At 49.9% G+C, this 27,986-nt stretch overlaps 2 protein-coding genes across 10 annotated transcripts; both read left to right on the forward strand.

The window, feature by feature from the left end:
- The first annotated feature begins 2 nt into the window (after positions 1–2).
- Positions 3–27,983, forward strand: kiaa0586 (KIAA0586 ortholog). Of its 9 annotated transcripts, none has more exons than XM_040049792.1 (26): positions 3–612; positions 1,734–1,803; positions 1,880–2,111; positions 2,265–2,335; positions 2,468–2,552; positions 2,726–2,816; positions 3,915–4,026; positions 19,343–19,472; positions 19,550–19,992; positions 20,077–20,149; positions 20,324–20,539; positions 20,632–20,839; positions 20,919–21,125; positions 21,228–21,328; positions 21,410–21,547; positions 22,471–22,655; positions 22,728–22,852; positions 22,931–23,121; positions 23,190–23,521; positions 23,609–23,850; positions 23,929–23,981; positions 24,059–24,169; positions 24,247–24,331; positions 24,517–24,671; positions 24,764–24,797; positions 27,783–27,983. In XM_040049792.1, exons 1-26 carry the CDS (start codon positions 288–290, stop codon positions 27,923–27,925), a joined length of 4,158 nt encoding a protein of 1,385 aa, XP_039905726.1. In that variant the 5' UTR covers positions 3–287; the 3' UTR covers positions 27,926–27,983. The 9 variants fall into 9 exon arrangements, with proteins under 9 accessions (XP_039905726.1, XP_039905730.1, XP_039905728.1 ...); XM_040049796.1 differs by having other exon boundaries at positions 22,474–22,655; XM_040049794.1 differs by having other exon boundaries at positions 21,413–21,547.
- Positions 4,046–11,476, forward strand: irf2bpl (interferon regulatory factor 2 binding protein-like). Its single transcript, XM_040049813.1, has 2 exons — positions 4,046–8,762; positions 8,882–11,476. Exon 1 carries the CDS (start codon positions 6,668–6,670, stop codon positions 8,378–8,380), a length of 1,713 nt encoding a protein of 570 aa, XP_039905747.1. The 5' UTR covers positions 4,046–6,667; the 3' UTR covers positions 8,381–8,762; positions 8,882–11,476.
- Positions 27,984–27,986: the final 3 nt, after the last annotated feature.

The following is a 27,986-nucleotide window of genomic DNA, read 5'->3' on the forward strand; positions in this document are numbered from 1 at the left end:
CCTGTCTGGAGCGGAAGCCGGAAGTTCGGTTGTTTGTTGTCAGCAACAGTTGCTGTGTTTGAACATTTTCTTTTTTCTGTGGGGGTTTTTTCCTGGCGTCTCGTTTGGGTGTAAATTATTTTAACTCTCTCCTCGCCCCCCCGCGACACTGACCGCCGCCTTCCTCCGACCTTTACCCGGCCAGCGGCGGGTTTTAGAGCCAGAGCGGGAAGTCTGGACGAAGTTAGCTTCCATGCTAACAGTGCAGCTATAAATAAGCTTTATTAACACTGTAGGTAAACAGCGTCATGTCTGCTCCGGCTGCACTCAGTCCGGATCAGTCCTCCTGCTGCTCGGACACCGGGGACGTTTTAATCCGCTCCACACGAGTCCTCCACCCGGACCGGACCGGTCCCGGAGGCGGACCGGGACCCGGATCCGTCCAGATAACCGTCCGAAAACTGCGGGACTTTCGTTCTCCTCCTCTGACCGAACTGAGACAGAATAAGCAGCGGCGGCGGAGTCCCAGACAGAACCCGGATATCGCTGCTTCACATCGGTCAGCAGCGTACTTAAAGCCCCGTAAGATCTCCGGAGGAGGAGACGGAAAATTCGCTGAGGCGATGGACACAGGTGGGGGGGTAATATAATACCTGGCAGGTGTGTTCATTATTTTAAAACGTGCCCAGACTGAAGGTGTGTCCGTGCATCAGGGTGTGGGGGAGTTTGTGAGGGTCATGGAAGAAATCCAGAAACTTTGGATAAAGTCATAGCTGCTCACGTGACTCACAGCTGCGTGGAGCTGTGCCGTTCACTTTAGTTCAGGGTGAGGTTTAAAAGCCAGCAGCACAGAGAAACACTGAGGTAGGAGTAGGGTTAGTTCACTAAAACTAGCTGTGTCGGCACATTTCAGTTCACTAAAGTAAAAATTATTAGTCGTAGTCTTTTAAATAAAAATAAAAACTCTAAACTGAAATGAACGTGGAAAATAAAATAGGATAAAAATATAGTGTAAATATTTGTTGGTTTGAAATAATTCTGGGACATCGTGACTGACGAGATTTTAATGGACATCTTTGAGGCTGAGGGTCGCTGTTCAGTGTCATAGAACGTGCCTGTGACACACACCCCTCTATACAGCAATACAGACTAAAGGTCACAATAACGTTCAAAAACAAAACTCTAATAACTCTGCTACACCTAAAGCCATTAAACCAGACGGTCCTTTAAAAGCAGTGAAGATCGCATTTCAGCCAACAATTAGCAGCCTCGCGTTACAGATCCTCCGGAGCTCTCACAGATACGTCTCTAGACGTTAGACCAGGGGTGGGCAATCTCAGTCCACGAGAGCCGGTGTCCCTGCAGGTTTTAGATGTGTCCTCGAACCAACACAGCTGATTTAAATGGCTAAATTAGCTCCTCAACATGTCCTGAAGTTCTCCAGAGGCCTGGTAACGAACTAATCATGTGATTCAGGTGTGTTGACCTAAAACCTGAGATCTAAAACCTGCAGGGACACCAGCCCTCGTGGACTGAGATTGTCCACCCCTGCGTTAGACAGAATTTCTTCACACATGATCGTAAAAAGATCAAAATTCATATTTTTTGTATTTTAGTTTGACTCGGTGTGAGAGTGAGCCTCCGAGACTCTCACACCTCTCACCATAATTAATCAATTCAATCTGAGTCGTAAAAGGCTCTGTGTTTATCTTTAATCATCACAATACTGACTCCACCTCTGCTTGCATCATCAGGTGACGACGTCCTTACGTCGCGGTTTGCGTCTGGGGGTCGAGGAGTCGTGCTGGCGGCTTTGAAGCAGCGGTGAGTGAAACGTGTTTCCTCAGACTTGCTACAGGTTGCTCATAAAAACACATCTCATCTTATCTGTGATGCTCAGCTCTCACAGCGCCCCCCGCAGGAGGGAGGTCAAAGTTCACTTCTTGGACCCGATGCCGCTCCACTCTGTGGGAAACCTCCCGGACGCCCCTGCTCTGAGCTCCCGGGATGCAGCGAAGGATGCTGGGGTCCAGATGGAGACGCCGCTGTCCTCTGGTGACCTGGGAGATGCCAGTAGCACAGCCGCCGCCGCTGCCACTGCAGCTTTGGCAGCTGCTGCTCCTCTCTTCAAGGTGAGTACAGCTGATAGATCGATTCAGCCCGTACACATGTGCATTTCTGCTTTTTCCACATGTGAGTCTCTGGGACTGACTCACTGCTGCCTCTGCTGGACATCAGAGGAACTGCAGCTAATGTTTAGCACCTCTGTTTGTGTTTGTTTACAGGCTCAGTCTGATATGGAGGCTCGAGTGGCTCAGCTGGCTGACGGCATCCAGAAGCTGCTGCAAGCTGACAGGTAAACTGTGTGCACCTGTCGTCTCGTTATGCTGAAAACAAAAACAATAAGAGAAAAATAATTCTGTGTTATAAAAAGTCACTTTAAATGAAGTGGAGACGTGACATCACTGTGACATCACCGTGTCATCAGGGAGGGTGGGGACAGAGGGCGGAGCATGAGCCAGCAGACACTGCAGCACCTGGAGATGCTGCAGTGCCAGCAGGTGCAGCTGCAGGTGAGTACAGGAACACCTTTAATGATGTCACCGTGCTGAACAATAGCAGCAGGGAATGTCAGACGTGTTATCCAATCAAAGAAAATGTAAAACCTGGGAATTGTAGGAATAAAAATGCGACGCCTCCTGCGTCTCTTTCTAAACTTTCATTGGCACTTCTCTCCTCCAATCAGAGCCAGCTGCTGGAATCAGCCCTCAGGATAGCGAGCGGCCATGCTTCAGACCCGCCGACGCACCTGCAGGCCACACACCTGGATGCTGCAGGTAAGCACACAGCAGTTTGTGTTGGTCAGCATGAGGTGCGTCCTGTGAGTCCTGACATCAGCTCAGTGGGTCAGCCTGGAGCTTACCCATACGGAAAAGAAATAGTAAAAACTTGTGTGAAAGTGGCCACTTTCGCATTACTTTCATACATTGTTTTAGTAAGTATCCAAAACATACAAGTTTCATTATATAATTTTTCAAGGGATCTTATATCTGTTTTCACACTTATATGCTTTTCATACAAGTTTCACACAAGACAGATACAAACTTTATAAGATTTATATATATCTTTTCCATATGGGTACACACATCGGTACAGGGGAGGTCACAGGAAGGTGGAGTTTGCAGTGTGCGACCAATCAGAAACATGGACAGGTGTACCAACAGCAGAGCAGGTGCATGTTTGTGCTGTGTACTGTTCCGACCCACACATGACATTTTGAATTATTTAGCAAACAATAGATTATAAATATCAATCTGTTTGTCTGCCTGATAAACACCTGAAACATAATTGTTTCAAAAACGCTGTAAAAAAATAAAATCATTTTCTTTTTTCATCCAGTAACTGAAAAATCTACCAATATTTTTTTTCATTTTATGGCTGATTTAAAAACACATTGTTTGGACTTAAAGTGCAGAAATACAGATAATTTTTTGAGCTCTTAAAATGATAAAAATGTTATTTGTTTGTGTATAACAAACAATGAAAAACAAATAACTACGTTTTGGACTGTCAGCCCTGAGGTGTTATGAGGTGTTATGAGGAAGGTGAACCAGCAGGTGGCAGCAGTGTGTGTGTGTGTGTGTCACTACTGCAGGCACTGGAGACAGTTGTCATGGTAACCAGAGTGTTTGTAGCAGCATGACTATTTTTAGCTTCAATGCTGAATTTAGATGTGTGTGTGTGTGTGTGTGCACATCTGTCGAGGCAAATATCGCAGAATTCATGTCTGAAATTCTGAAATCTGCTTTCAACATCTTCATGAGATCCACCTGGAAAATCCTTGTACACCTTTCCAGGCTTTCCAGGCCTGGAAAACATTGAAACTTCGTGGATGATTAACCTCCGTCTCTGCTTTGTCTTCTTCTTCACTGCAGCAGCAAACAGCCTCGGCGCCCAGCCACCGAGCTCCTTGCCAAACGTAGCTGTCCCTCCTGCCCCAGTTACCATGGAAACGCATCGCCTTGACCAATGGGCAGATCAAACCAGGTGAAGGGGGGAGGGGGGAGGATGTTTTTGTGGGTTTGATGGAGGCGGTTTTGTTAAACAGAGACTGAGAGACACAGACAGGAAACAGGCTCAGGGTTCAGGTGCACTCCTGACACACCTGGAAAAGCTTGAACCTGCTTATTAAACAGTCACCAATCAACACGCTCAGAAGGACTCTTGGTTTTTTGGTTGTTCTCATTTATGTGACGCGTTCAGTGAGCACACATGGAGATCTGAAGGGATGCAGGGCCAGCACAAAAACAAATCTTTATTACGTTTTTCGTGTGTTTATTTAAGAAAGAAAGATAAAGATGTTTGATTATTCGCACAAATCCACGTGAACCGAATAATCAGCTGAAGCTGAAAATGGAGGCAAATAAAATCCTGTAAGTCACAAACTGACTCCAGGCTGGATTCAGATGTGCACAGAACTGGTTTGACTGTCGGGCTCTACACAGACTTTCTCCTGTGAAGCCTTCAGAGGTGTCGACACACATTACTATCAGTGATCTGCATGTGGTCACCGTTTGGTCTGAGTCAGTTAAACCCACCTATGAAAAAACAAGCCAGTGATTTTCCTGCGGTGGAAGAGCAGAGTGAAGCCCTCGTGTGTTTTAGAGACAAAGGTTAGATTAGTTCCTGTGCAGTGATGCTTCAGCTAAAGCGATGAAAGGTCATGTGAGAGCATGTGGAGGTGCTGATTGGTCTGCTCGGTCAGTCGGAGTGCTGTGTGAAGACTGGAGCAGGTGGAGACATAAAGGAGCCTGGGAGCATCTGAACGCTACAGCAGGTCTGCGTCGCTGCATTTGCATAATCATTCAGTGTGTGTGTGTGGGGGGGGGGGGGTGGTGCTACAGTTGATCCTGTATTCTGCAGCTTCTCCTCGCACGTTTCCATGGCAACGCCAGCAGTATCCATGAGAGGCACGCAGATGCTTTTGTGTGTTTATGGAGATGGCACTAAGCCAAAGCCGCCACCCACTGCTGATAACTGAAAAACCGCAATATTCCCAGAATGCACCAGTGTAGTGCATATTTTCATAACTCACCTGTGTAAACTCTGTCAAGGCAACGTTGCATATCAGGGGCGTGGCCTCTGACTGACAGGTGGGTGTAGCTGCTAGCTCGTGCTAACTGGACTGTGGACGTGTTTGTGTTGCTGTGAGGTTTCTGTACGAACAGACGTCTTTTATTGTTATGAATGAGCAGGTGACTGTGAGAGCCAAGGCCAAACTGCAGCCAAGTCCCTCTGTGAGTTACAGGCTCTGAGGTAACCCCATCCTGTTTGTGCACACTCTGCTTGAAACTAGTGTAGTTTTTATTTTTCCGCCTGTTTGATGAACTGCGTGCGGACAGCTCCACAGAGACTCATTGCTCAGTGATGTGATTGCTGTCTGCAGCAGAGCTGAAGCTGCTGTGTGGAGAATCGGGATATTTTCCACAGTCAGACGTGCTCTGAGCACTGAGAGGCTCGGGTCAGAGAGCTGCCCATCACGTCACATCATGTCTGACTGCACGGCACCTCGATCAGGAGACACACGAGGGGAAGGAAAGAGGCAAACAAACCTCTCCTATTGGTCAGTTCTTTGCTTTAATCTAAAGAGATTTACAGTATAGCACAGTAATCCTTTGCTGATTACCGTAGTATACTGCATGTGTTACACATCACAAGACTCATTTTTACTTATCGCTTATTTATTTAACTGTGCTGCACAGCTACACTGAGGGTTCAAACAAGAGCATAAATTAACTTTGCTGAGCTCTGAAGACAGAAACCAAAGAAACATCAGAGCAGCGAGGGCGATCGAGGCTCAGTGCATACTGAGAGAGAGAGGAGGGGTGGGTTGGAGCAGAGAGGTAAAACCTGCCTAGCAACACGGATGCCTCTGCAGCCCAAACCCCCAGGGTCCACCTTTAATATTCCACCTTAAACTGCTGTGAGGTGATGAAACACCTATGCTGTTGTTTCCTCTGAGGAGGGGGGGGGGTTGATCTCCGAGTTTCTTCTCATGGGGGGGGCAGCAGACCCCCACCCTCAAAAGCCAAAGACTGGTAAAAGGAGCAGGAGTTATTTAAAGAAACAAGCCGTGATACTTTTATGATGACTCGTGAACAGCCCCACAAACTACAGACAAAAATATGATGGGGGGAGGCCTCAGCCCTCCCGCTGTGTGCCCCCTCCGACCCGTGTGTGCTGGGGTCAGACCCGTGAACCCCGGCAGCTGGAGTGCTGCAGGTGGAGCGGGCTTCTTCTTTACCTGGATGTGACAAATACAGGATGAAGAGGAGGAGGTGGGGGTGACACAGATGGGGGAAGAACGAGGGCAACAAGTGAGATCATGGAGGGGGAGGGACGGTGACGTCAGCTACTCCACCAGGTGGCATTGTGTGAGAGGGGGTAACAATCTGAATTCCTCCGCTTCCCCGGGAGTGATGCATGCAGGGAAAAAAAAGGCATAGCTCCCTCCTCCTCCTCCCTCCTCCATCTCTGCAGCAGCACACGGAGCTACAGCAGCAGGAGGAAGAGGAGGAGGAACAATAAGCTCAGAGGAGGCTCCGCAGTCCGGCGGCGTGTCGCAGTTTTAGCGGGAGCTGGTGAAGCGGCTGCCCGGAGGAGGAGGCAGGGGGCCGGCAGAGGGAACATGTCCTCCCCGCAGGTGTCCCGCCGGCAGTCATGCTACCTGTGCGACCTGCCGCGTATGCCTTGGGCCATGATCTGGGACTTCACGGAGCCCGTGTGCCGCGGATGCGTCAACTATGAGGGCGCGGACCGGATCGAGTTCGTCATCGAGACTGCCCGCCACCTGAAGCGCGCTCACGGCTTCCAGGAGGCCCGCGGCGCCGCGGGAGCGCCCCCGCAGCAGCAGCCCGGGGCGACGAAGAGCCAGGCGGCCATTCTAAGCGGCAAAGAGCCGCCGAGCCACCACCACCACCCGGCGGATGGTGCAGCCAAGCCCCAGCATCCCGGGACGGACCGCTACTCGCTGGGACGCTTCGACTACGGCGGCAGGCCGCCCACCGGGCTCGGAGGACCGAACGGCTTCAAGGACGACGGCCCGCCGGAGCTGAACCGCCAGAGCCCGAACTCCCGCGGCAGGACCCCCGCCGGACCGCCGTCCGCCGCCGTGCCACCCAGCCTGCTGCCGCAGACGGGCCGGGTCGAGCCCGGGGCGAAGCGGCCCTCCTCGGTTTCCGCCGCCGACCCGGACCGGGAGCTGAAGGAGAAGCAGCGCAACGCGGAGGTGCTGGCAGAGTTGAGCGACAGCCTGCGGAGCCGCCAGGAGGAGTGGGCGGGCCGGCCGAAGGCCGTGCGCGACACGCTGCTTGCGCTCACCGGAAGCACGCCCTTCGACGTCCGCTTCAAGAAGGACCACGCGCTGTTGGGCCGCGTGTTCGCCTTCGACGCCGCGTCGAAGCCCGGCGCGGAGCATGAGCTGAAGCTGTTCATCGAGTACCCGAGCGGCTCCGGGACGGTGTTCTCCAGCGCCTCGGGGGTGGCCAAGCAGATGTACCAGGACTGCATGAAAGACTTCGGGCGCGGGCTGTCGTCCGGCTTTAAGTACCTGGAGTACGAGAAGAAGCCGGGCTCCGGGGACTGGCGGCTGCTCGGGGACCTGCTGCCGGAGCCGCTGCGCTTCTTTCGGGAGCCGCTGTCCGTAGAGCTGCTACCGCAGCCGCACGCCGACGGCGGCTTCCCGCTGCCGCCAGGACGGGCGGGGGGCTCCCGGCCCGGGCTGAGGAAGAGGAAGGCCTCCCCGGAGCCGGACTCTGCGGACGAGCAGCAGCGGCAGCAGTGGCTCGGGGGCCCGGGCGATGCCCTCAAAACCCCCCCGGAATCCGCCACCGCCCCGCCGCAGAGCGGACAGTCCCCCATGGCCGCGCTCATGTCAGTGGCGGACGCGCTCGGTAACGCGCACTCGCCCGGCAAGGACAGAGACTCCGCCGCGCACTCCAGGCACGCGGCCGGCAGCCCGGCGTCCCCGGCCTCAGCCTCCGGCCAAAGGCGCCTCTCCTCCCGCAACGGGGATCTCGGGCTGCCCGCGCAGGACCAGGTGCACGCGCAGAGCGTGCCCGACTCCCCAGTGGCCAACAGCGGACCGCTGTGTTGCACCATCTGCCACGAGCGCCTGGAGGACACCCACTTCGTGCAGTGTCCCTCCGTCCCCGGACACAAGTTCTGTTTCCCCTGCTCCCGGGAGAGCATCAAGGCCCAAGGGGCTTCCGGGGAGGTGTACTGCCCCAGTGGGGACAAGTGCCCGCTAGTCGGCTCCAACGTGCCCTGGGCATTTATGCAGGGGGAGATTTCCACCATCCTGGCTGGAGATGTGAAGGTAAAGAAGGAGAGGGACCCCTGAGGAGGAGGTGCTGGAGCCTCAAGCCCAGACTTTGTTTTTTATGTTCCCTGGATCACAGCCCAGGTCGAGGTACTTCAGCCCGCCCCCCCACAGAGATTCGCTCTAACCTAAACTCAGTCAAATATTCAAACCATGAAGAACAGCAAACTGTTTCAGTCGTTTAGAGTCTGGACTGGTGATCATGTGAAAGCTTTTCTGATTTAACACTTTCCACCTTCCTTTGTCATCGTGTCTGTTTTTGATGTGACGGAGGTCAAAGGTTGAGTTTCAACCTGGTGTCAGTAAAATAAATGAGTGTTACTGATCCAAAGCAGCGCTGACACTCTTCAGTTTATACGTCGAGCTGCCTCCGTGTGTGTGTGTGTGTGTGTGTGTGTGTGTGGTAAGATCATGCATGCTATAGTTTCTGTCCAACACTCACAGTCTTCTTTACTGTGAGGCTTAAAATAACCTCAATATTCTGTTAAAAGGAGTTCATGTTATTACAGGTGGCTCCTGTAGTGTGTGTGTGTGTGTGTGTGTGTCATTACACCCATGAGTCCAAATGTGTGACCACGGCGCCGGACCGTCAGCCCGTTTCTGCATCTGTAAAGAAAACCTGATAAAAATACGTTGAAGGCTTGAAACGGAGATTATCGTGATGCAGTTTAATAAACGTCTCAGACAAGCAGGCGACTCTTATTTTGAAACAAAGAAATATGTTAAAATTTATAAGAAAAATGTAAATCGTCCAAATTATCCAAACTCCGATGTATGACATCAGAGTGATCTTTGGTTCGTCTGGCGTTTAAACTTGTGCGTTTACTTTGTGAATGAGTCGTTTGTGTTTTTGTCTGTTGTTCAGGACGATGTGCTCACAGACTGAAACAGTTTGACTGAAACATTACTGACGTTAATCTGTGCCTGTTGTGTGGATCCAGGTGTCGCTCCCGCCGTTGCTCATGTTCGTCTGGAGTTTGGTTAACATACAGTCACAGTTTGTGTCCGAGTCGCCGTCACACTTCTCACAGTGAAACTCACATCAGTTATGTTTGTTTTAAACAGTCGTAAATTCTTCCTGTTTGATAAACGAACCCGTTGACGACCGGGTGGAGAAACGCGTGGAGGGGAGGCGGTGCTCACGTTCAGCGTTTATTACCTTTGTCTCTTTGTAATTAACGTTGTGGACATCATCAAGCTTGTGATCTCAGAATGACATCAGGCTGTGACTGTTGTGAGGCAAAGGTCTGTTAGCAGCGATGAGACCGGCGGGGAGTTTCAGGGCGTCTTTGTGCACGTTCCCACTGCAGGAAGCGGCCGGTAGGACGCCGTTTCAGGAGGAGAAAGCGCTCGCTTACAGTCCGTTGCTCCACGTTCCCACTCTATGGAGCCGCACTCGCCGCAGCTGGAGGGGCTCTTCATGAAGGGTTATTCCAGAAATGCAGCTGAAGCTGTGGAGCACGCTCACAGCAGGTCCATACCTGTGTCAGGCGTCCTCACTGTGAGCGTGCACACACACTCGTTTTGAATGGATCGTCACAACGATCGCCACCGTCCGCTGTGAGCTCACAGAGCCTTTGTTAAGTTATTGCTCGTGGTTTTGGTGCCTTTAACGAGGCGTCGCACAAAGATCAGCTCGGTAACGTTCTCGGCGGTAGACCGTCACTCCTGTGGCACGTCGGCAGAAGCGGAGGTGTTGAGCTTAAGATGATTAGACAATAACTGGCTGTGTGCAGACTTGAACTTTAACCTCAGGCTTGTTGGACGTGCGGATGAAACGGGCATCATGCTGTTTACAGAGCTGCTCCTCGCCTGAAACAGCTGCAGCATCAGTTCACCTCCTCTAACCCAACATGGCTGAGAGGAGGCGCGGCCGCGTTCGCTCGTGACTCTGATCTCTGCAGCAGCTTTGAGACGAGTACAGACTCTGACTCGCTGCAGCCGTGAGCCGTCACCATTCAGCTGTGCGTGTTTGCTCCTCATAACTCGCTTATAGAAACTTTCTGGGCTTTATAAAACAAACAAACTTCATAGTTGGATTCGTCCAGCGAATAAATGTTATGTTTCTGTTGCACCTGGATCCACAAAGCAAACGCAAAGATGGAGGTCAGACTGATGAATTCTTCATTTTCAGTCAAGTTAAAACAAGTTAACTCCCAAATGCAGAGAGTTTCTGCTGTGGACAAACTGGTTCCAGTGGTTTGAAGTGAACCAACCAAAAACGCCTCGACTTTGGCCCTGACAGTTGAAAGGTAAAGTCACCTCGAGGAACACATCTGCTGCTCGTTTGCTGGTTTTCTTCTGTTTGAACTGGACAGGAAGTGAGACCCGTGAACATGCTAGCTCTCTGACGGCTCTCGGAGAGACTAAACAGGAAGTTTGTTTCTTCTGCCCGGAAAGCCAACGGTGTCAGAGTATAATTATGCTGACGTTTCACTGCAGATGTAAACGAATAAATCAGCATAAAAACAGACGAGCAGGACGTAGAGTCATGTTTAAACGACCCTTGGAATTGTGTTTCGTTTCTACCTTGTGTCATGATCTAAATGTAAAACAGAAAAAAACGTTTTGTACTTGAAAACTGTCAGATGTTTTGGGACATCAAAGAGGAAACCGTGCACACGCCGTCTTCCCTCCGTCCAGGTTCCAGCCGAGTTTGGAGCAGACAGCTGAACTTATAAATATTCTACATGTGGATGTTTTAGAAAACGTGTTTAACAAAGAAACGAGCGTGTTGTGTTGTCGTGGAGATGAAGGCGTGGTCAGTGCCGTGGTGTTTAGGAGGTTCAGCGTGAGGCAGCCGGTAGTCACTAACACATGCTCCATTTTTACATTAGAAAGTCGTGTCTGTAAAGAAAACAACAAAAGCCTTTTTTTTTTTTTTTTTTTTTTTATAGAAATAATTTATTCATATTTTCATTTTGAGTTGGACGTTTTTAATTTTTCCTTTCTAATATATTTTGTACTGCAATAAGAAGCCCCTCCTCTCTGTTCCTGCCTCACATTAAGGTTCAGCTTGTTTTGTGTTTCTGTTCAGATAAAAATGAAACTAACACATTTGATCTTGTAACGTGCCTTGGAGCTGAGTCGGTTGTAATAAATTCCTTTTCTGTCAAACGTGACGTTTCTTTAATGCGACACTCGACTTTATTTTGAAATTCTGGTGCTGGAATCACTCACGTCCTGTGGCTAAAGGCTTATTTCAGTAGAAACTGAGTCAGGCTGTGATGGAGCGGCTCACCTGTTTTTCCAGAAGTCCAGCTAAAGTAAGAACACTGGAGCGTCTCACTTATTGATCTTTACGTCTCCAGGAAGTTGTGTTCGGATCAAATCCGGGCCTCTCAGGGAAAACAGCCACATTGCCACCGTTCGCTGTGGAGCTTAAACACAGCACAGGTATTTTCTGAATTTGTCAGCTCCTGAAATCCTGCACTCAGCGTCTTCACATGGACGCTTTTATGTTCTTGTAATTCCAACATTTGTATTTGACAAAGATGCAGATTTGATTGACTTGAAGCCAAGAGCGAAACTTTCTCTGCTGTCTCTGGGTTGATGAAGAAACTCGAAATGTTGAGCCTTAGTTTTCATTTTACATTCACTTGAACTGTGACCTTTCCTTCGTCACCAAACGTGATCAGCATTGTAATGAAAGCTCGAGGAACTCGTCCATTTTTGGGCTGTGTTGGACTGTTTGGTGGGCCAGATGTGGCCCCCGAGCCACATGTTGGAGTCACAAATGTTAGAAATGATCATGTGAGGAGGAGCCGAGCGGCACCAAAGTGTAACCAGCGGAAACACAGATCAGCGTGGTTAGCATTCACACAGCGAGCTGCTGCACTGAGCCAAGGGCACCTTAACCATCACTGTCCCCCCCCCTACACACACACACACACACACACACACACACACACACACACACACACACACACACACACACACACACACACACACACCAGGGGTGTTTTTGTTGTTCAAAGAGAAAATCTGCAATGCAGCAAGAAACTACAAGTACAGCGAGTACTGCAGTAATGGTAGTACCGGTACTGCATCAGGAGTTTGTTAACGAGACAGCAAGGACTCTGATTAAAGACACGGCGTCGTATTAAGATCCAGAAACTGCATCTGCTCAGTTCACCTCTGCTGCGCTCTGATTGGCCGCGCAGTGTCTGACAGAGTGTTTTTGTGCGTGAAGTAGCCGAAGCGGCTCAGACAAAGACACCACGCTGCAGGTGTGTGGATTTACAGCGAGCTGCTCTCAAACCTGCAGCTCGTTTCTCGCGCTCTGAGAGCGAGTCGGGACATCTGCTCTGAATGTTTTCACATTCTGTGGCTGATCGCGGCGTGTGGGGACGACACGGTTGCCCAGAGCTCGAGGGTGTCGCGCTCGCTGTTCTGATCACAGAGGAGGCAGCCTCTCTGCGAGCTGTCTGACTCTTATGGCAACCTTTGTGTTTGCAGCCATAAGTAACGTTTTATCCTTACTGGATAAAACGTAGATAATGACAAAGTTCACTTGCAGTTGAAAGGTCATAAATTGCAATAACAGGTGATATAGGTGGTTTCATGGGATGTCTGGGGCTCCCTGCCTGAGTTCATTGTTAGAAGCGTCATGTTTATCCTGAACCACAGAAGCATGACAGCATCCGCTCGAAAACTGTGAAAAGTCTGAATGAAGTCTGGCACAGTGCGGTGAAGAATGCCAGCTTGGATCAGTCTCCATGTTCAGACACAGTTGAGTTAGGCGGAGTGGGCGGAGCCTCCGTCAGTGAGTCGGCGCTCACGTGGGCTGAACATGCAGAGCTAAATAAAGACACGGAGTAGCAGCGAGGTTTGATTCATCTGTCTGCGCAGCACCGCGGTCGGTTCTCTCACCCTCCTCTTCGTTCGCTGTAGCCGTGGAGGAGGATGCTGTTGCCATGGTTACCAGCTTCACGTTTAAAGACATAATTTATTCAGGAATGTGCAGAGACAAGCGCTGTAGTGATCGGCCGCTCTTTAAACACTGACAGAATCGTGATCGTAGCCGTCAATAACTAAACATTTGTGCCGATAAACAAGCCCCCACCCCTCCCTGCGTGTCACAGCGTTGACTGCATTTAAGACGATGATGTCAGCACTCTTTTTTTTTTTTTTTTTTTTTTTTTTTTTTTGTCCATCAGCACTCCCCGCCGGCCCCCCCAACCACACACACACACCTATGACTGTTTGTGGCGTCGACCCTCCCCCACTGGCCCGCTCAGAAGCCTCCATCTCGCTGTGTTTTTATGTCGCCCGATTGGTCCACTTCAGCTCGTGCTGCAGATTTCATGCAAACTTGATTTAGCTCCACACCTGCAGCGGATCCATCTGGAGTCGGTGGATCCGTGTTTTGGAGTCCGGATGCTAAAACGCTTTATGTGGGCCAGATGTCAGCTATGTCATGATATTTGAACCACATCTGGCCCACCTGACATTTTCCACCCGCTGTGTGTCTATGCCACTTCATGTACCCCACTTAGGTTCAGTCAGCATTCAGCCAGCTGTGTGTGGCAGGTCCACATTTAGCCTGTACGGCAGCAAAGGGGGAGGGGGGTCTACGTCCACAAAGTGTCCCTTTTTGTCCCACGTTGGTCCACATTTAACCATAATGGATTTTGTCTCAGGTAGTTCAGTAGTTAAGCCGGGTCTGCCTGCTGAAACTCACCCACAGGGCCTCGTGCCACACACGGGGACTCTCTTTATTTAACATGTTTAAGTATTAGACCCAGACCCCACCACACATGTGGCTCCACATCTGTCCTAGGCAGGTTAGCCTGTTCGGGTCCACATTCAGGCAGCACAGCAGTCCACCTGTGCTCAGCATTAATCATCGAAGGAATGCGGTCCACGTGGGCCTGCACCGATCCGGTTTTAGCTCGTGTGTCGAACACGCAGCGCGCTCGGAGCGCTGAAGGGAAGCACAAGGACAAAGAAAAGGGTGAAGCACAAAGACGCGGCATTAATATTCATCCGCAGCCGTTACTACGGCGCTCATGAATTATTGCTGGCATGTAAAGGTCTACAGAGAGGAGGAAGGGGAGGCCCGGGCCCCCTCCCCCGCCCGTTTCCTCCATCAGCATCTCTGCTCGCTGTCACCATGAGAAACCACTGGGGTGTTGCCTAGCAACAGCAGCAGCAGACAGCCTGCAGCAGCTGTTTGTGATAGTTTCTGAGCGATTAAATGACAGAGGGCAAGTTGACAGCGGCGCCCATTTTATCCCCACCCACCGCCACATTTCCAGCTTCAGCGAGCGTCACGACTTTAGCTGAGGGCGTTTGGACCTTCTGAGACGAAGGTCAGACCAGGGGCGATTCTAGGATCAGAGCTTTGGGGGTGCTGAGCACCCAGAGAGCTGCCCGGCCAGGCAAGATAAACTTTACTCATCACGATGACACGTCTTCCCTGTCTCTGTCAGTCCCTGCATCCCTACATGTCTCCAGTTGTCCCGAGTTCCCTCTGACTGGTGCATTTAAACCCCTGTTCCTCCCTGTCCTCATCGTCTGTTGTCTTTATCTCTGTTATCAGTCATCATAATTTTACCCTCTCTGTGCAAGTCTGCAAATTTCTTTATTAAATCATAAGATTGTTAAATTCATCAAGTCTCTCTGTGCCTGGGTTCTCGTCACAAAACATGACATCACTGTTTTGTACATTTTAACACAATTTAATCCCCTCATTTGTGAAAGAAAAGCAAAACACTTTTTTGAAAAGTCTGTAACAAAACCATCAAATCTGATCAAGGTTATTTAAATGCTGCAAAAGAAGAATGGATTGGAATAGAAAAAATACATATCCTAACCTTAATTACTGGGGGAGAATAATGAATGATGCTCATAGTGAGTAAGAAATAAACTGACTGCATTTTTTTTGACAGAGATTCACTTCACCTACCGCCTGCTGGTGATGGCCAGAGGGGCCGATGGTGCGATATGGCAGCCTCGCTTCTGCCCCAGGGTAGCTGTGGCTACAACCGTAGCTGCCTCCACCTGTGTGTGAATGAATAGTGGAATTGTAAAGCGCTTTGGGTGCCTTGAAAAGCGCTATAAAAATGCAATCTATTATTATTATTATTATTATTATTATTATTATTATTATTATTATTATTATTATTAAATAGATTGTATTCAATTAGATAAAAAATTACATTAATATGAAAAAACAAATACTATTAAGATCACTAATGAAAAGTCTTCTCTCAGTGTACTTTCAACCAAAAGGCAAATAACCAAACCACATGTACATCTAATAAAAGATAAATATTGAAACACGGATCATTTGATTTTACACTTTTACCTGAATGTGGCTCCTGGGTTTAATCTTGGCACATATGACAAAATAACCAGCTTCTCCCATTCGATTTCAAACAGGACAGTGGTAACAGCAGCAGGCTGCGGACAGTTTAAAGTTTTAGATTTTAAATAGGCTGCATAAATTTCAATGGGAGCAACAGGACAGTCAAATGTCGCTGATTTTACTACAGAGCAGGACGGATTGTAGGGCAGCAAACTTCGTCGGAAAACACGTTTCCAACACTACAGGTTACCTGGTGTAATGTTTTCAGCTAAAAAGAAACATGGTCTGACTCCTACCAACTATATAAAGAGTAACTGAAGGTTAAATGTAGCTAATATGTCCTGTTTTAAGCCAGGCACTAACACCTCCGCTCCGCTGTGTCTCAGCCACCATCGCTCTGGCAGCAACGGCGCTACAGCCAGAGCAGGGGAGAGGCGAGCTGGGGGTGCTATGATTCATTCATTCCCAAAAATGGGCTAAAATCGCCCTGGGTCAGACGTTTCTGAGGAACCTCAGAACGTCTCTGTTGTATCATCAGAAATAACCGAACTCTGTTCTGTCAGGCCACAGTCGCAATGTTATGGTGGGACTCGCCTGCGAGCCTCGGGGGGCGTTCCTCTCCGAGCTCGCATCACTGCGTACATCCTCCTCAGTCTGTATATTTTAGTTTTGATATTCTGAAACCATTTTGTGATGCTGTGAGGTTTTCACTTTATGTAGTTTGTACCTGCAAACTCCCCACGATGTGAAGGCGCCAACGCATCAATGTCCTTGCTGCGTGAGTCACACTGTCCTCAGAGTGACTCCAGACGCTGCCGACGGCCTGCTGTGTGTCTGTGTGAGTGTGAGTGCGTGTGTGTCTGTCTGTCTGTCTGTGTGAGTGCGTGTGTGTGTGTGTGCTTTAGAGTCAGCTGAATTGCCAAGAATGTGACACTAACTGTGTGTTGTGTGTTTGATCTCATTAATTTGAATCAGTGTAACGTTCAGTGTCAGTAGTTTTCTTCAGCGCTCTCGCATCATTTATTTGTTTGTTTACTTCTGTTTAATGGTTCTGATCTTGGTTTCCTGTCGGTCCTCAGTGCTGCTGTGTGATCGCAGCAGCGTGTGCTTTTCGGAGGGTGGGTAGCTTTCTCGCCCCCTGGTGGATGGCTGTAGGGTACATCATAAGTCCCGCCCCTCCACGCGAGAACGCGGTTAAGAGTGTAAGCGTTGGTGATCGGGAGCAGCCTGAAGGGCGGGGCTCAGCTCAGTGTCGGCTTCATTCCACCAACCTGTCAGGTTTCTCTACACGTGCAGTTTGAAGTACTTGAGTAAAGTGAAAGCACAGACTGGGGGTCACATGGGGTTTTGGTCCGTTGTTTGGAGGGTTTTTATTTCAGAGCCACATGTGCTGCGGCACGATTTTTAACTGCCAGGAGGAAATTTGATCACATCACTCCGATTTTGGCCTCTCTACACTGGCTTCCAATTGAATTCAGGATCCGTTTTAAAATCCTTTTATTGTTTTTTAAGTCTCTAAATGGTCTGGTACCTGTTTATTTGTCTGACTTGTTGAAGCCCCACGTCCCCACTCGTTCCCTTCGGTCAGCTGAGCAGTTGCTGCTTTCGGTCCCAAAGTCACGGCTGAAACTTAGAGGAGACGGAGTGTTATCTGTTGCAGCGCCGATGCTTTGGAATAACCTTCCTCTCCATATTAGACAGGCTGCATCAGTGCCAGTCTTTAAGTCTTTATTAAAAACCTATTTTTATTCCCTGGCTTTTAACTACAGGGAGTGCAGAATTATTAGGCAAAGTGAGTATTTTGTCCACATCATCCTCTTCATGCATGTTGTCTTACTCCAAGCTGTATAGGCTCGAAAGCCTACTACCAATTAAGCATATTAGGTGATGTGCATCTCTGTAATGAGAAGGGGTGTGGTCTAATGACATCGACACCCTATATCAGGTGTGCATAATTATTAGGCAACTTCCTTTCCTTTGGCAAAATGGGTCAAAAGAAGGACTTGACAGGCTCAGAAAAGTCAAAAATAGTGAGATATCTTGCAGAGGGATGCAGCAGTCTCAAAATTGCAAAGCTTCTGAAGCGTGATCATCGAACAATCAAGCGTTTCATTCAAAATAGTCAACAGGGTCGCAAGAAGCGTGTGGAAAAACCAAGGCGCAAAATAACTGCCCATGAACTGAGAAAAGTCAAGCGTGCAGCTGCCAAGATGCCACTTGCCACCAGTTTGGCCATATTTCAGAGCTGCAACATCACTGGAGTGCCCAAAAGCACAAGGTGTGCACTGTGCAATACTCAGAGACATGGCCAAGGTAAGAAAGGCTGAAAGACGACCACCACTGAACAAGACACACAAGCTGAAACGTCAAGACTGGGCCAAGAAATATCTCAAGACTGATTTTTCTAAGGTTTTATGGACTGATGAAATGAGAGTGAGTCTTGATGGGCCAGATGGATGGGCCCGTGGCTGGACTGGTAAAGGGCAAAGAGCTCCAGTCCGACTCAGACGCCAGCAAGGTGGAGGTGGAGTACTGGTTTGGGCTGGTATCATCAAAGATGAGCTTGTGGGGCCTTTTCGGGTCGAGGATGGAGTCAAGCTCAACTCCCAGTCCTACTGCCAGTTTCTGGAAGACACCTTCTTCAAGCAGTGGTACAGGAAGAAGTCTGCATCCTTCAAGAAAAACATGATTTTCATGCAGGACAATGCTCCATCACACGCGTCCAAGTACTCCACAGCGTGGCTGGCAAGAAAGGGTATAAAAGAAGAAAAACTAATGACATGGCCACCTTGTTCACCTGATCTGAACCCCATTGAGAACCTGTGGTCCATCATCAAATGTGAGATTTACAAGGAGGGAAAACAGTACACCTCTCTGAACAGTGTCTGGGAGGCTGTGGTTGCTGCTGCACGCAATGTTGATGGTGAACAGATCAAAACACTGACAGAATCCATGGATGGCAGGCTTTTGAGTGTCCTTGCAAAGAAAGGTGGCTATATTGGTCGCTGATTTGTTTTTGTTTTGTTTTTGCATGTCAGAAATGTATATTTGTGAATGTGGAGATGTTATATTGGTCTCACTGGTAAAAATAAATAATTGAAATGGGTATATATTTGTTTTTTGTTAAGTTGCCTAATAATTATGCACAGTAATAGTCACCTGCACACACAGATATCCCCCTAAAATAGCTAAAACTAAAAACAAACTAAAAACTACTTCCAAAAACATTCAGCTTTGATATTAATGAGTTTTTTGGGTTCATTGAGAACATTGTTGTTGTTCAATAATAAAATTATTCCTCAAAAATACAACTTGCCTAATAATTCTGCACTCCCTGTATAGCTTTAGCTATCTTATTACTATATGCATATTTGTATTGTACAGCACTTTGGTCTACCAGGTGTGTTTTTAAAGTGCTATATAAATAAATGATGATGATGTGAGTCAGATTGTGTATTAGGATATGTGACGCTGCGTGGAGCAGAGCGCTGGATGGGCTGTTACTTTCACTTCTTGAGTAGCGACAGCGTTGTTGAGGCGTGAGTGTTTTGTCAGATAAGACACTCAAAAACTAACAGATATTAATATTATAGCGTTACACTGGTCATTTATTCAGGCTGAGCGATCTAGGAAGTTAAATCTGTTCTCTTTGCATGTTTTTAATGCTTCAGACATGCTCACATGCCTGAAAGGTCTCAGCTCCGGTCTTTAGCCAATCACAGCTGGGAGGCAGCGAGGAGAGCCAATGACGTACTGCAGGAGATGAAGCGTCTGAAGACTGAGATGAAGATGCTGCTGACGGTCAGTGTACGGTTCAGCTCAGCTCGAGTTAACGGGAGTCTGTAATACTGAAGCCTGACACACGTTCTGTCCCCCAGCAGCCAGAAGACCCTCTGAAAACCAGCAGACCTGCACCGAAGCACCAGCAATCCCAACAAACCCAGTCCCAGTCCCAGCAAACCCAGTCCCAGCAAACCCAGTCCCAGCAAACCACCTCAAAGGAAAATCGCCCGAGGTCCCAATCTTCCCACCTCCAACAAAACTTAACCCATGAAAACAGTTTACAGTCCCAGCAAAACCAGTCCAGACTACCCCAGCCCAATAAAACCACTGATGAAGAACATAACCTCTGGTCCCAGCAGTCCCAGTCTGTGCTGGTCCAGAGGAGGTCCGCGGTCCCGTCCCTGCTGGAGGAGGCGGGTCAGGTTCTCCGTCAGGTTCGAAAGCAGAAGAAAGTTCTGGAGGAGAACCTGGAGGCTCTGCTCAGAGCCCAGACCGGAGAGGTCCTGCACTGCCAGCTGGAGGCGCTAGCTGCTAACAGGTAGCTAATGGTAGTGTTGACTTCAGGTGTGCTCGCTAACACAGGACAGGTTTAAATACTTAGGATGGTTTCTCTGACCGGCAGAGACCACAGCGAGGAGGTCCGCATCAAGAAGACAGTGGACGCCTGGATCAGCAGGTTAAGCAGAGACATCCAGGTGAGCTCCAGCAGGCTGGGAACACCTTCATCTTTCTCTTTGTCTGCTTCTTCTTCTTCTAAACTTCACTTCTAGAACTCCGATGTGGCGCCATCTGTTCTCTCGCTGATACGACAGCACAAACGCTTCTTCTTCTTTGAACTTTTCTTCTTCTGCTCCTCCCCCGGTGCTCAGAGAAAGAGCAGAAGAAGTAAAACGGGGACTGACCCTTCTCTGCCTTGCCATCAGGCTGAGATGTCCTCAGGGAACATCAGAAACCATCACTCAGCTGTGGACGCTGATAGCTCCGCCCACTCAGGGAAGGAGAGGCCAGTGGGCACGCTCAGAGGGACAGGAAGTATGAGGACAGCGAGGAGAGGAAGCAGAGGGCAGAGAGCCGGAATCAGAGCGGTGAGGCTGGATTCTTCTGGAAGCCATTGATTAGTTTCTCATCAATAACAAACAAGCGATCACTGATTGGTTATGTGTTTATGCACCCGCAGGGGGTGGAGCCTAACCGAGGCACAGGTGGAGCAGCTGAGCATCATCAGTTGGAAGTGGACGGAGAATCGTACCTGACCCGGCTGTATGGCCGGGCGCCGTATGAAGGTCTGAGACGGACCCTGAAGAAGAGTCCGTACCTTCGCCTCAGCTCACCTGCCTCACCACTCGGAAGGAAGCCCCGCCCCCGACTAGTGGAGAGTGTCCAAGGTCAGAAAGTCGACATCAGTAAGTGTGATGGTAAAGGTTGACCTGTGGGCGTCGTCAAACATTCTGCTCTGCGTCTCAGGTGTGAAGCTGAAGTCCTCCAAGACTCAGACCAGCCTGGCCCCACCCCTCACTCAGGCCCAACCAATCATTTCAGCCCCTCCCTTTGCTTCCTCCTCACCTGGACGATCTCACATTTTCAGCTCATCACACCTGACCTCAGGTCACTTTGATGACCTCAGCATGACCCCTGCAAACAGCTGCCCTGTCGCCATAGCGATCCCACTGGGTCAGTAACATAGTAACCTGTTTCTGTAAAAGGTTAAAATAAACATAAACAACAGTTCCAGGTCAAAGGTCAAGTATAACACACACAACCCTCCCCATGCAGGTCCACCCCGGATGGACTCCAGGTGTGAGCATCCTCAGGAAGTGACATCAGCGCTCGCTGCCCCTCCAACAGCCTCTGTGGGCGATGAAGCACCTGACCAGGTGAGCAGCTTTGAGCCTCTGAGGACTTCAGTCAGTCAAGGGTGGAGGTGTGAGCTCTGACAGGTGTGTGTGTGTTCACAGCAGCTCCTGGAGGCAGAACAAGCTCCTCCCCGTCCTCCATCACACACGATTGACATCATCGAAGGGAACGAGGAAGAAGTGGAAGAGGACGACTTCTTCCCTGGAACTGACTTCCTGTCTGTTGTTGATGTTGTGCAGGTAAGCCCCTCCCCCTCCTCTGTGCTTTAGAGCAGCCACCGTCGTCTCATTGGACGGCCACTTTAGTCTTCAAGTAGTATAAAAACAAAAAAATGCCCACAAATACTTCCTGAAATGTTTTGTTCCCTCTTCACTAACTGAAGCCTTTCATTGGACGTTTGTTCTGTGCACATGTGGCAGCACTGCTGCTGTCATTGTGTTCTTAATTAAATCAGACATAAGTGAACACGTGAGTTTGTGACTCTCACTGAGCTAACAGACATCCCTCAGCATGTTTGTGCTCTCTGCTCATGACATATTCCATCATTTTAAAGAACTTATTTTAACATCGCACTCAACAAAAACAATTCCTCCTTAACAAAAAAGTCACTGCATTCGATTTCTTCACGTCAACATGCAGCCGCCAGGTTGAGACCTCTGCTGTAGACTGTCAGTGTTTTCAGTGAGGCTGCAGCGCCACCTGCTGGACGAAAACAGAACAGCAGCAACTCAGAGCGAAGAAGATGTTGACGATGATTGTTATTACTATTCATGTTTTTGGACACATGGAGACTTTGATTAATTCATCCTTTGGTCTCATTTTTGTGTTTTTTTTCTCAGTGATTTCAGTAACATCTGATTTATATCTCGATCCTTTATCCCGTCATTTCACTGATTTTCAGTTGTGATGTTTTTTGGGTTTTTTAGACTTTTAGTAGAAATCTCAGAAAACTTTAAAAAACTGAGCCGCTGTTTCAGAATTTTGGGGTTTTTACGATTTTTGGAAGGTTTTCAGTCATGAAGAAGGTGAAGATGTTGTGTAGAGTTTTAAAATAATCTACTGACTCATTAATATTAATGTCAGGCACATGTAGGTTACAGTGCCGTGCAGAAATCTTGAGCTCAGGTGTAGTGATGTCACTGAATAGTGAACCTCCTCTCAGCAGGAGGTCAGCGTGTCGGGTGAGGAGGCCGTGGAGCTGGACGGGGGTCCGTCTCCCCCTCCGGTCCTCTACCAGGGTCCCATCTTCCCTCCCCAGGCTCCCTCTGCCCTCCCAGCCCAGGATCAGGTCCCCATCCTGGGCACGGCCCTGCAGCGGGACGTCCTGGAGACCCGGCTGGTGGAATGGTGAGAAACCAGCACGAACCCCAGACCGTGGAAACGGCGCCACATTGTCACCATTTTGGTTTCTGTGTTCAGGGTGGAGCAGCAGCTGATGTCCAGGATGATCTCAGAGCTGTACTGGCCCCCGCCTTCTGACCACGCCCACAATAGTGACGTGGACCAGTCAGATCCAGAGGAGCGGAGCGTCACCTCAGACATTGGTAGGTGTAGCTCCTCCTGCTCCTCCTGTTCTGCTCCCCCGCCGCTCCCTGACTGTTTGCTCCTCTGTGTGTCTGCAGTGGAGGCAGCAGGAGACGCAGGCCTGCAGCTGTTCGTGGACGCCAGCGTGCCCGTGGACTCTGAGTTAATCCGGCAGCTGGTGAACGAGGTTCTGGCTGAGACTATCACCCTGATGCTGGGCCAGAGAGACCCGCTGGGCGCAGGACCAGACCCGGCGCTGGAATCAGCAGGACCAGCAGACCCTCAGGAGGTACGGAAACTCTGTCGTAGCGTCGTAGCGTTAAGCCCCGTCTCTGAAGGCTGCCGCTTCTCTTCCAGAACGAACCGCTCCCATTGGTCCCCACACCGGAACCAACCCCACCGCCCAGCCCGGCCCCGCCCAGCAGAGAGACTACGGCAGTAACCACACCCCTTCCATCAGAACCGACAAGCCCGCTGAATAAGGAGCCTCCTCAACCAATCGCACCACCAGGTCTTTTGGTGACCTCAGAGCTCGTAGCCACACCCACTCTCAGCCCAGAGCCCACCCCCTCTGCAGAAAGCCCAGCTACTGTACACCAAGCCCCGCCTCCCTTCACTTGGGAAGAAACTGAGCTTCCATTGGATGAGGAGAGACTGGTGGAAGACATAACCACACACAAACCACCTCTGTATGTCCAACACACACACACACACACACACACACACACACACACACACACACTTCCTGGTTCATTAACACGTTTCTTCTCCTGCAGGTTGATGTCAGTAGCGGAGGAGGAACCTCCTCTCTCTTCTCCTCACCCTCCTCCTCCTCCTCCCTCCCTCCCCCCTGCTCGCTCCCCGTCTCCTCCTCCTGAGGCAGGACCAGCGTCCCCCTCCACCTCCTCCGAGGAGTCCAGCAGCTCCAGCACGGTGACGGCCGGCACTGAAGCAGCTCTGAAACACATCTCAGAGGGAGAGCTGCTCATCAGTGCCAACCAGCCGACAGCCATGACAGGTACCATCATCATCATGTGTGTGTTAGCAGCACATCTGTAGCCTGCAGGTGTGACTCTGTGCTCTGTTTGTCTGTCAGGGGGCGGGGCTGTGTGCAGCTTCAACAGCTCTCTGCAGGAGCTGCAGGATATGGTGAGGAACCGCTGAGCAAGGCACTGCTGGAAGCTTAGCACAAGCTGAATATTAATATAATGATGTGCCCCCTCCAGGACTTTGACCCCCCCAGTGAAGGACAGGTGAAAGGTCGCGACCTCCTGCGGGCCCTGCTGACCAAAATGGAGCAGGGAGTCACACAGAGAGGAGAGAGGCCTCAGCCTGAGGTGAGCCTGCAGGCATCAGAGTGCATGTGAGAGGCACCACACCTCAGCTTATGACCTCTGACCTCGTATGTCCTTAGGGCTCCTGGGAGAGGGCGGACGGGAAAGTAAGCTTCACCCACAGCGGTCAGTCCGGCTCACCTGGACAGATCAGTCAGGCTGCAGGTACGCCTGCCTTCAGACGACGCTCAGGGACAAAAACACAAGTTTTGTCCAGTTTAACACAACAGAGCCACTCACACTGTTCTCATTCAGACACCTCCAGGTTTTACACTCTCACCTGGCTTCAGTCAGAAACTGGCCCCGCCTCTGATTCACCTCTGACATCACTCTGTTTCCATTCCCTGCAGATGTGTCAGAGGTCAGCTTTGAAGCCACCAATCAGGGCTCGTTTACTTTGGGCGACCTGACGGGGGAGCTAATAGGTACACTGACCTCTGACCTCCACACAGAGCTGTCACTGTCTCCTCCTCCACACCTGGAGAACACACACACTCCAGGACAGGTGAGACACACACACACACGTTGGCTGTTTTCGTGTGTTTAAATTTTTATGCCGATAAGTGTGTGTGTGTGTGTGTGTGTGTGTGTGTTCAGGTGCTGCTGGTCAGGACGTCCAACAGTCACACAGGTAAGAAACACACCTGTCTGTGATTCTTGAACGTTTTGTGTGTCTGCAGATGTTTTTTAGCTGAGATCACGGACGCCGCGGGCTTGGAGCAGCACAGGAAACATCGTCAGCCGATAAAAAGTGACTCACTTTTTATCGGCTGACGATGGAGGAGATGAAATGAAATGAGCGAGTTTGGAACAACATTTGAGGAACAGAAACTGACCCCAGGTCAGCTGTCCACATACTTTTGGTCACATAGAGAATAAAATGGCTGCTCTTCATCGTGTGAGCAGCAGGGGGTGTCAAGTGTCCACACAAAAACCAGCCCGAGTCTCCCAGTGGGCTGCCCTGGTTCACTGGGCAGTGAACCAGGGCAGCCCACTGAGACCTGTTCACTGAGACCTGTTTGATTCCTAAAGATGACATCAGACACAGGAAACACCTGACAGGTAGATCAGTATGAAACTGACCTGCTGAGAGCCGCAGCTGTTAACGAGATCAGGTGACTCCTCACTCTTCAGCTTTTATTGTTTTAAAGTTGGAAATTTGGTGATGCTGATTGTAACACGACACAAACACCACATCACGGCGGCGAGACGCCACCGAGGCGTCCCCGCACAGCGGCGCGGTGCTCAGGTCGATGTTACATGACCAGGTGTTCTCTTATTACATCTGGAATTTGATCACATGGGTCACGGACGTCGAGCTGGGGCGCTCTGAGTTGGGTGAAGTGTTTAAGGAACAGGCTTCTGTCTGACTCCGCCTCCTTCGGCGAGGTGTCAGGTGGTGAAGGCAAACTTTTTAACGGGAAGCTGAGCAGGTCAAACACTCGCTCTGAGGAAATGGGAGCACGTGGGCGTGTACTCTTAGCTTTAGAGCTCAACAACGAGGCAGTTGTGACATCATACGACCAGCGCCTTACAGGAACCAGAAACTGCTGCGGTTCACTTCCTGTGAATGAAACGTGCCTGAAGATGAGGACGAAGAACTGAACCTCATCATCAGCCTCTCTCTTTGTGCTCTGGTTGTCATGGAAATATATCACAGCTGGTGTGCGCGCAGGCTTCACCGACCAATCAGAGCACGTGTTTACATACATCTGTGTGTGTGAAGGTTCGTCAGGTCCACCTTCGTCTCTTTAATTAGAAGATGCTCAGTAACCATGACAACCAGCTCACGGAGGCATGTGTAGTAGCGATGGCTCTGTCTTGATCGCCATGGCTCACGGGCCATTCGCTCTGATTGGTTTATCTCTGGACACAGTGAGAGCAGCTCTGCATGACTCAGTTCATAATAATCCTTCTGTGTCTCGGCTCATCTGCTGTGTGAAACAAGCGGTCTTAGCTCCGCCCCCTTTAAGGCAATTAAAAGGAGCGTTTGAACGGCGGTCGGGAGGAGCCGTTCTGTGACATCACACAGACCCCTGAGTGTTGAGAGCAGGCAGCGCCGTTACTGTCCTCACACTGAGCTCATTGTCCTGTTTGAACGCCCGTCCCAGCGGCAGGAGTCATGTGACAGGAAGTGAGGTGCAGCAGTTTCACAGAGTGTTCGATTCAGTGACTGAAACAAAAATAAATCGTTTTCAGGGACAGGAAGTGAGGCGTCCAGACCTCCATCATGGCGGCTCCTCCTCACAGTGAGCTCAGTGTCCTGCAGCTCCTCACACTGCCTCCCGTCTCCCCGTCAGAGCTCCTCTTTCATGCTCCTCCCTGCTGGAGACAGCCACTCAGTGTGTCCCAGAAACCCACAGCTGCTTTTCCATTCCTGGTGGCACCTCAGGGTCAGCGAGTTCCTGCTGCTCTCAGGCTTCAGACTAACCTCATGAGCCGAGCCAGCAGAAGGAAACAAACGCGTCAAAGGGTTTCTCGTCACCTCCTCTTCCTCGCCTCGAGCGCGCCATACTGCTCGGCTGTGACCTCAGCGAGCCTCTTTCTCCTTTCACAGTGCTCTGATGTCAGCGGGTTATGTAAACGCTTTACTCACTCAGCAGATATGAACACTGCAGCTCCGAGTGCTGCCCCTCTGCAGGCTTCCAGAGCTCAGCCAGTCAGAAGAAGGCTAGGTTAAAGGGGGGAGGAGCTGAGGAGTTTATTACTAATGGAGTCATGCAAAGCTACTCTCCAGAATAAAAGATTCAGCAGAAAGAAGTTCAGCACCTTCAACAGCGGGACGAATCACAGTTCTGTTGTTTACAGTGCTCCAGTATAAACAGTAACAAAAACAGACAACACACACATATACAAAATATACAATATACATATAAGTCACTTACTAATAAATATCTGAATAAGAAAGAAGAGCGTGTGCAAAAAAGGTGTAGCTATGGCAGTAAACAGTGTGTTGGGTGGAGGAGTTGTACAGGGAGCCACAGGCAGGAATGATTTCCTGTGTCGTTCAGTGGTGCATTATGGGTGATCTCAGTCTCTCACTGAGCGCGCTCCTGTGACTGACCAGCATGTCATGGAGTGGGTGGGAGGTGTTATCCAACATTGTCTTTATCCTGGACAACAATGGCCTCTGCAGCACCACCCTAAGAGAGTCCAGCTCCATCCCCACGACATTGCTGGCCTTGTGGGTCAGTTTATTGAGTCTGTTGGCATCAGCAACCTTCAACCTGCTGCCCCAGCATGCAACAGCGTAGAGGGAAGCACTGACCACAACAGACTCGTAGAAAATCCTGAGCGTTGTCCGACAGATGTTGAAGGACCTCAGCCGCCTCAGAAAATAGAGACGACTCTGGCCTTCCTGTAAGTCCAGTTTATTTTCAGTGTGTACTCCAAGGTATTTATAGTCCTCCACAATGTCCACACTGACCCCCTGGATTGAAACAGGGGTCAAGTGTTTCCTGGTCTTCCTGAAGTCCACTATCAGTTCCTTGGTCTTTGCCACGTTGAGCTGCAGATGATTCTGCTCGCACCACATGAGTGTAATAACGGCAGGGTGGGCGGGCCCAGCTTCCTGTGTGGACGCAGCTGAATTCATCTTATGTGTTTGTATCTGCAGCTCGACAGCAGGAGGAGGAGGGAGGAAGCAGGAAGATGGGCGTCCACCTGCCCGCCGTAAGACCTCCGGAGGAGGAGGAGGTGATGGAGGCGTCGGTCAGTGCGGCGGCAGACTCGGATTCCTCTACCAGCGATGGTTTTTAAAAAGAATATTTTTATATTTCAACTCATTTCAAATAAATAAAGTCTGATGGAAACCAAACAG

The sequence above is a fragment of the Simochromis diagramma genome, unplaced genomic scaffold (assembly GCF_900408965.1).
Source record: "Simochromis diagramma unplaced genomic scaffold, fSimDia1.1 OVJJ01000456.1, whole genome shotgun sequence".
NCBI lineage: Eukaryota > Metazoa > Chordata > Actinopteri > Cichliformes > Cichlidae > Simochromis > Simochromis diagramma.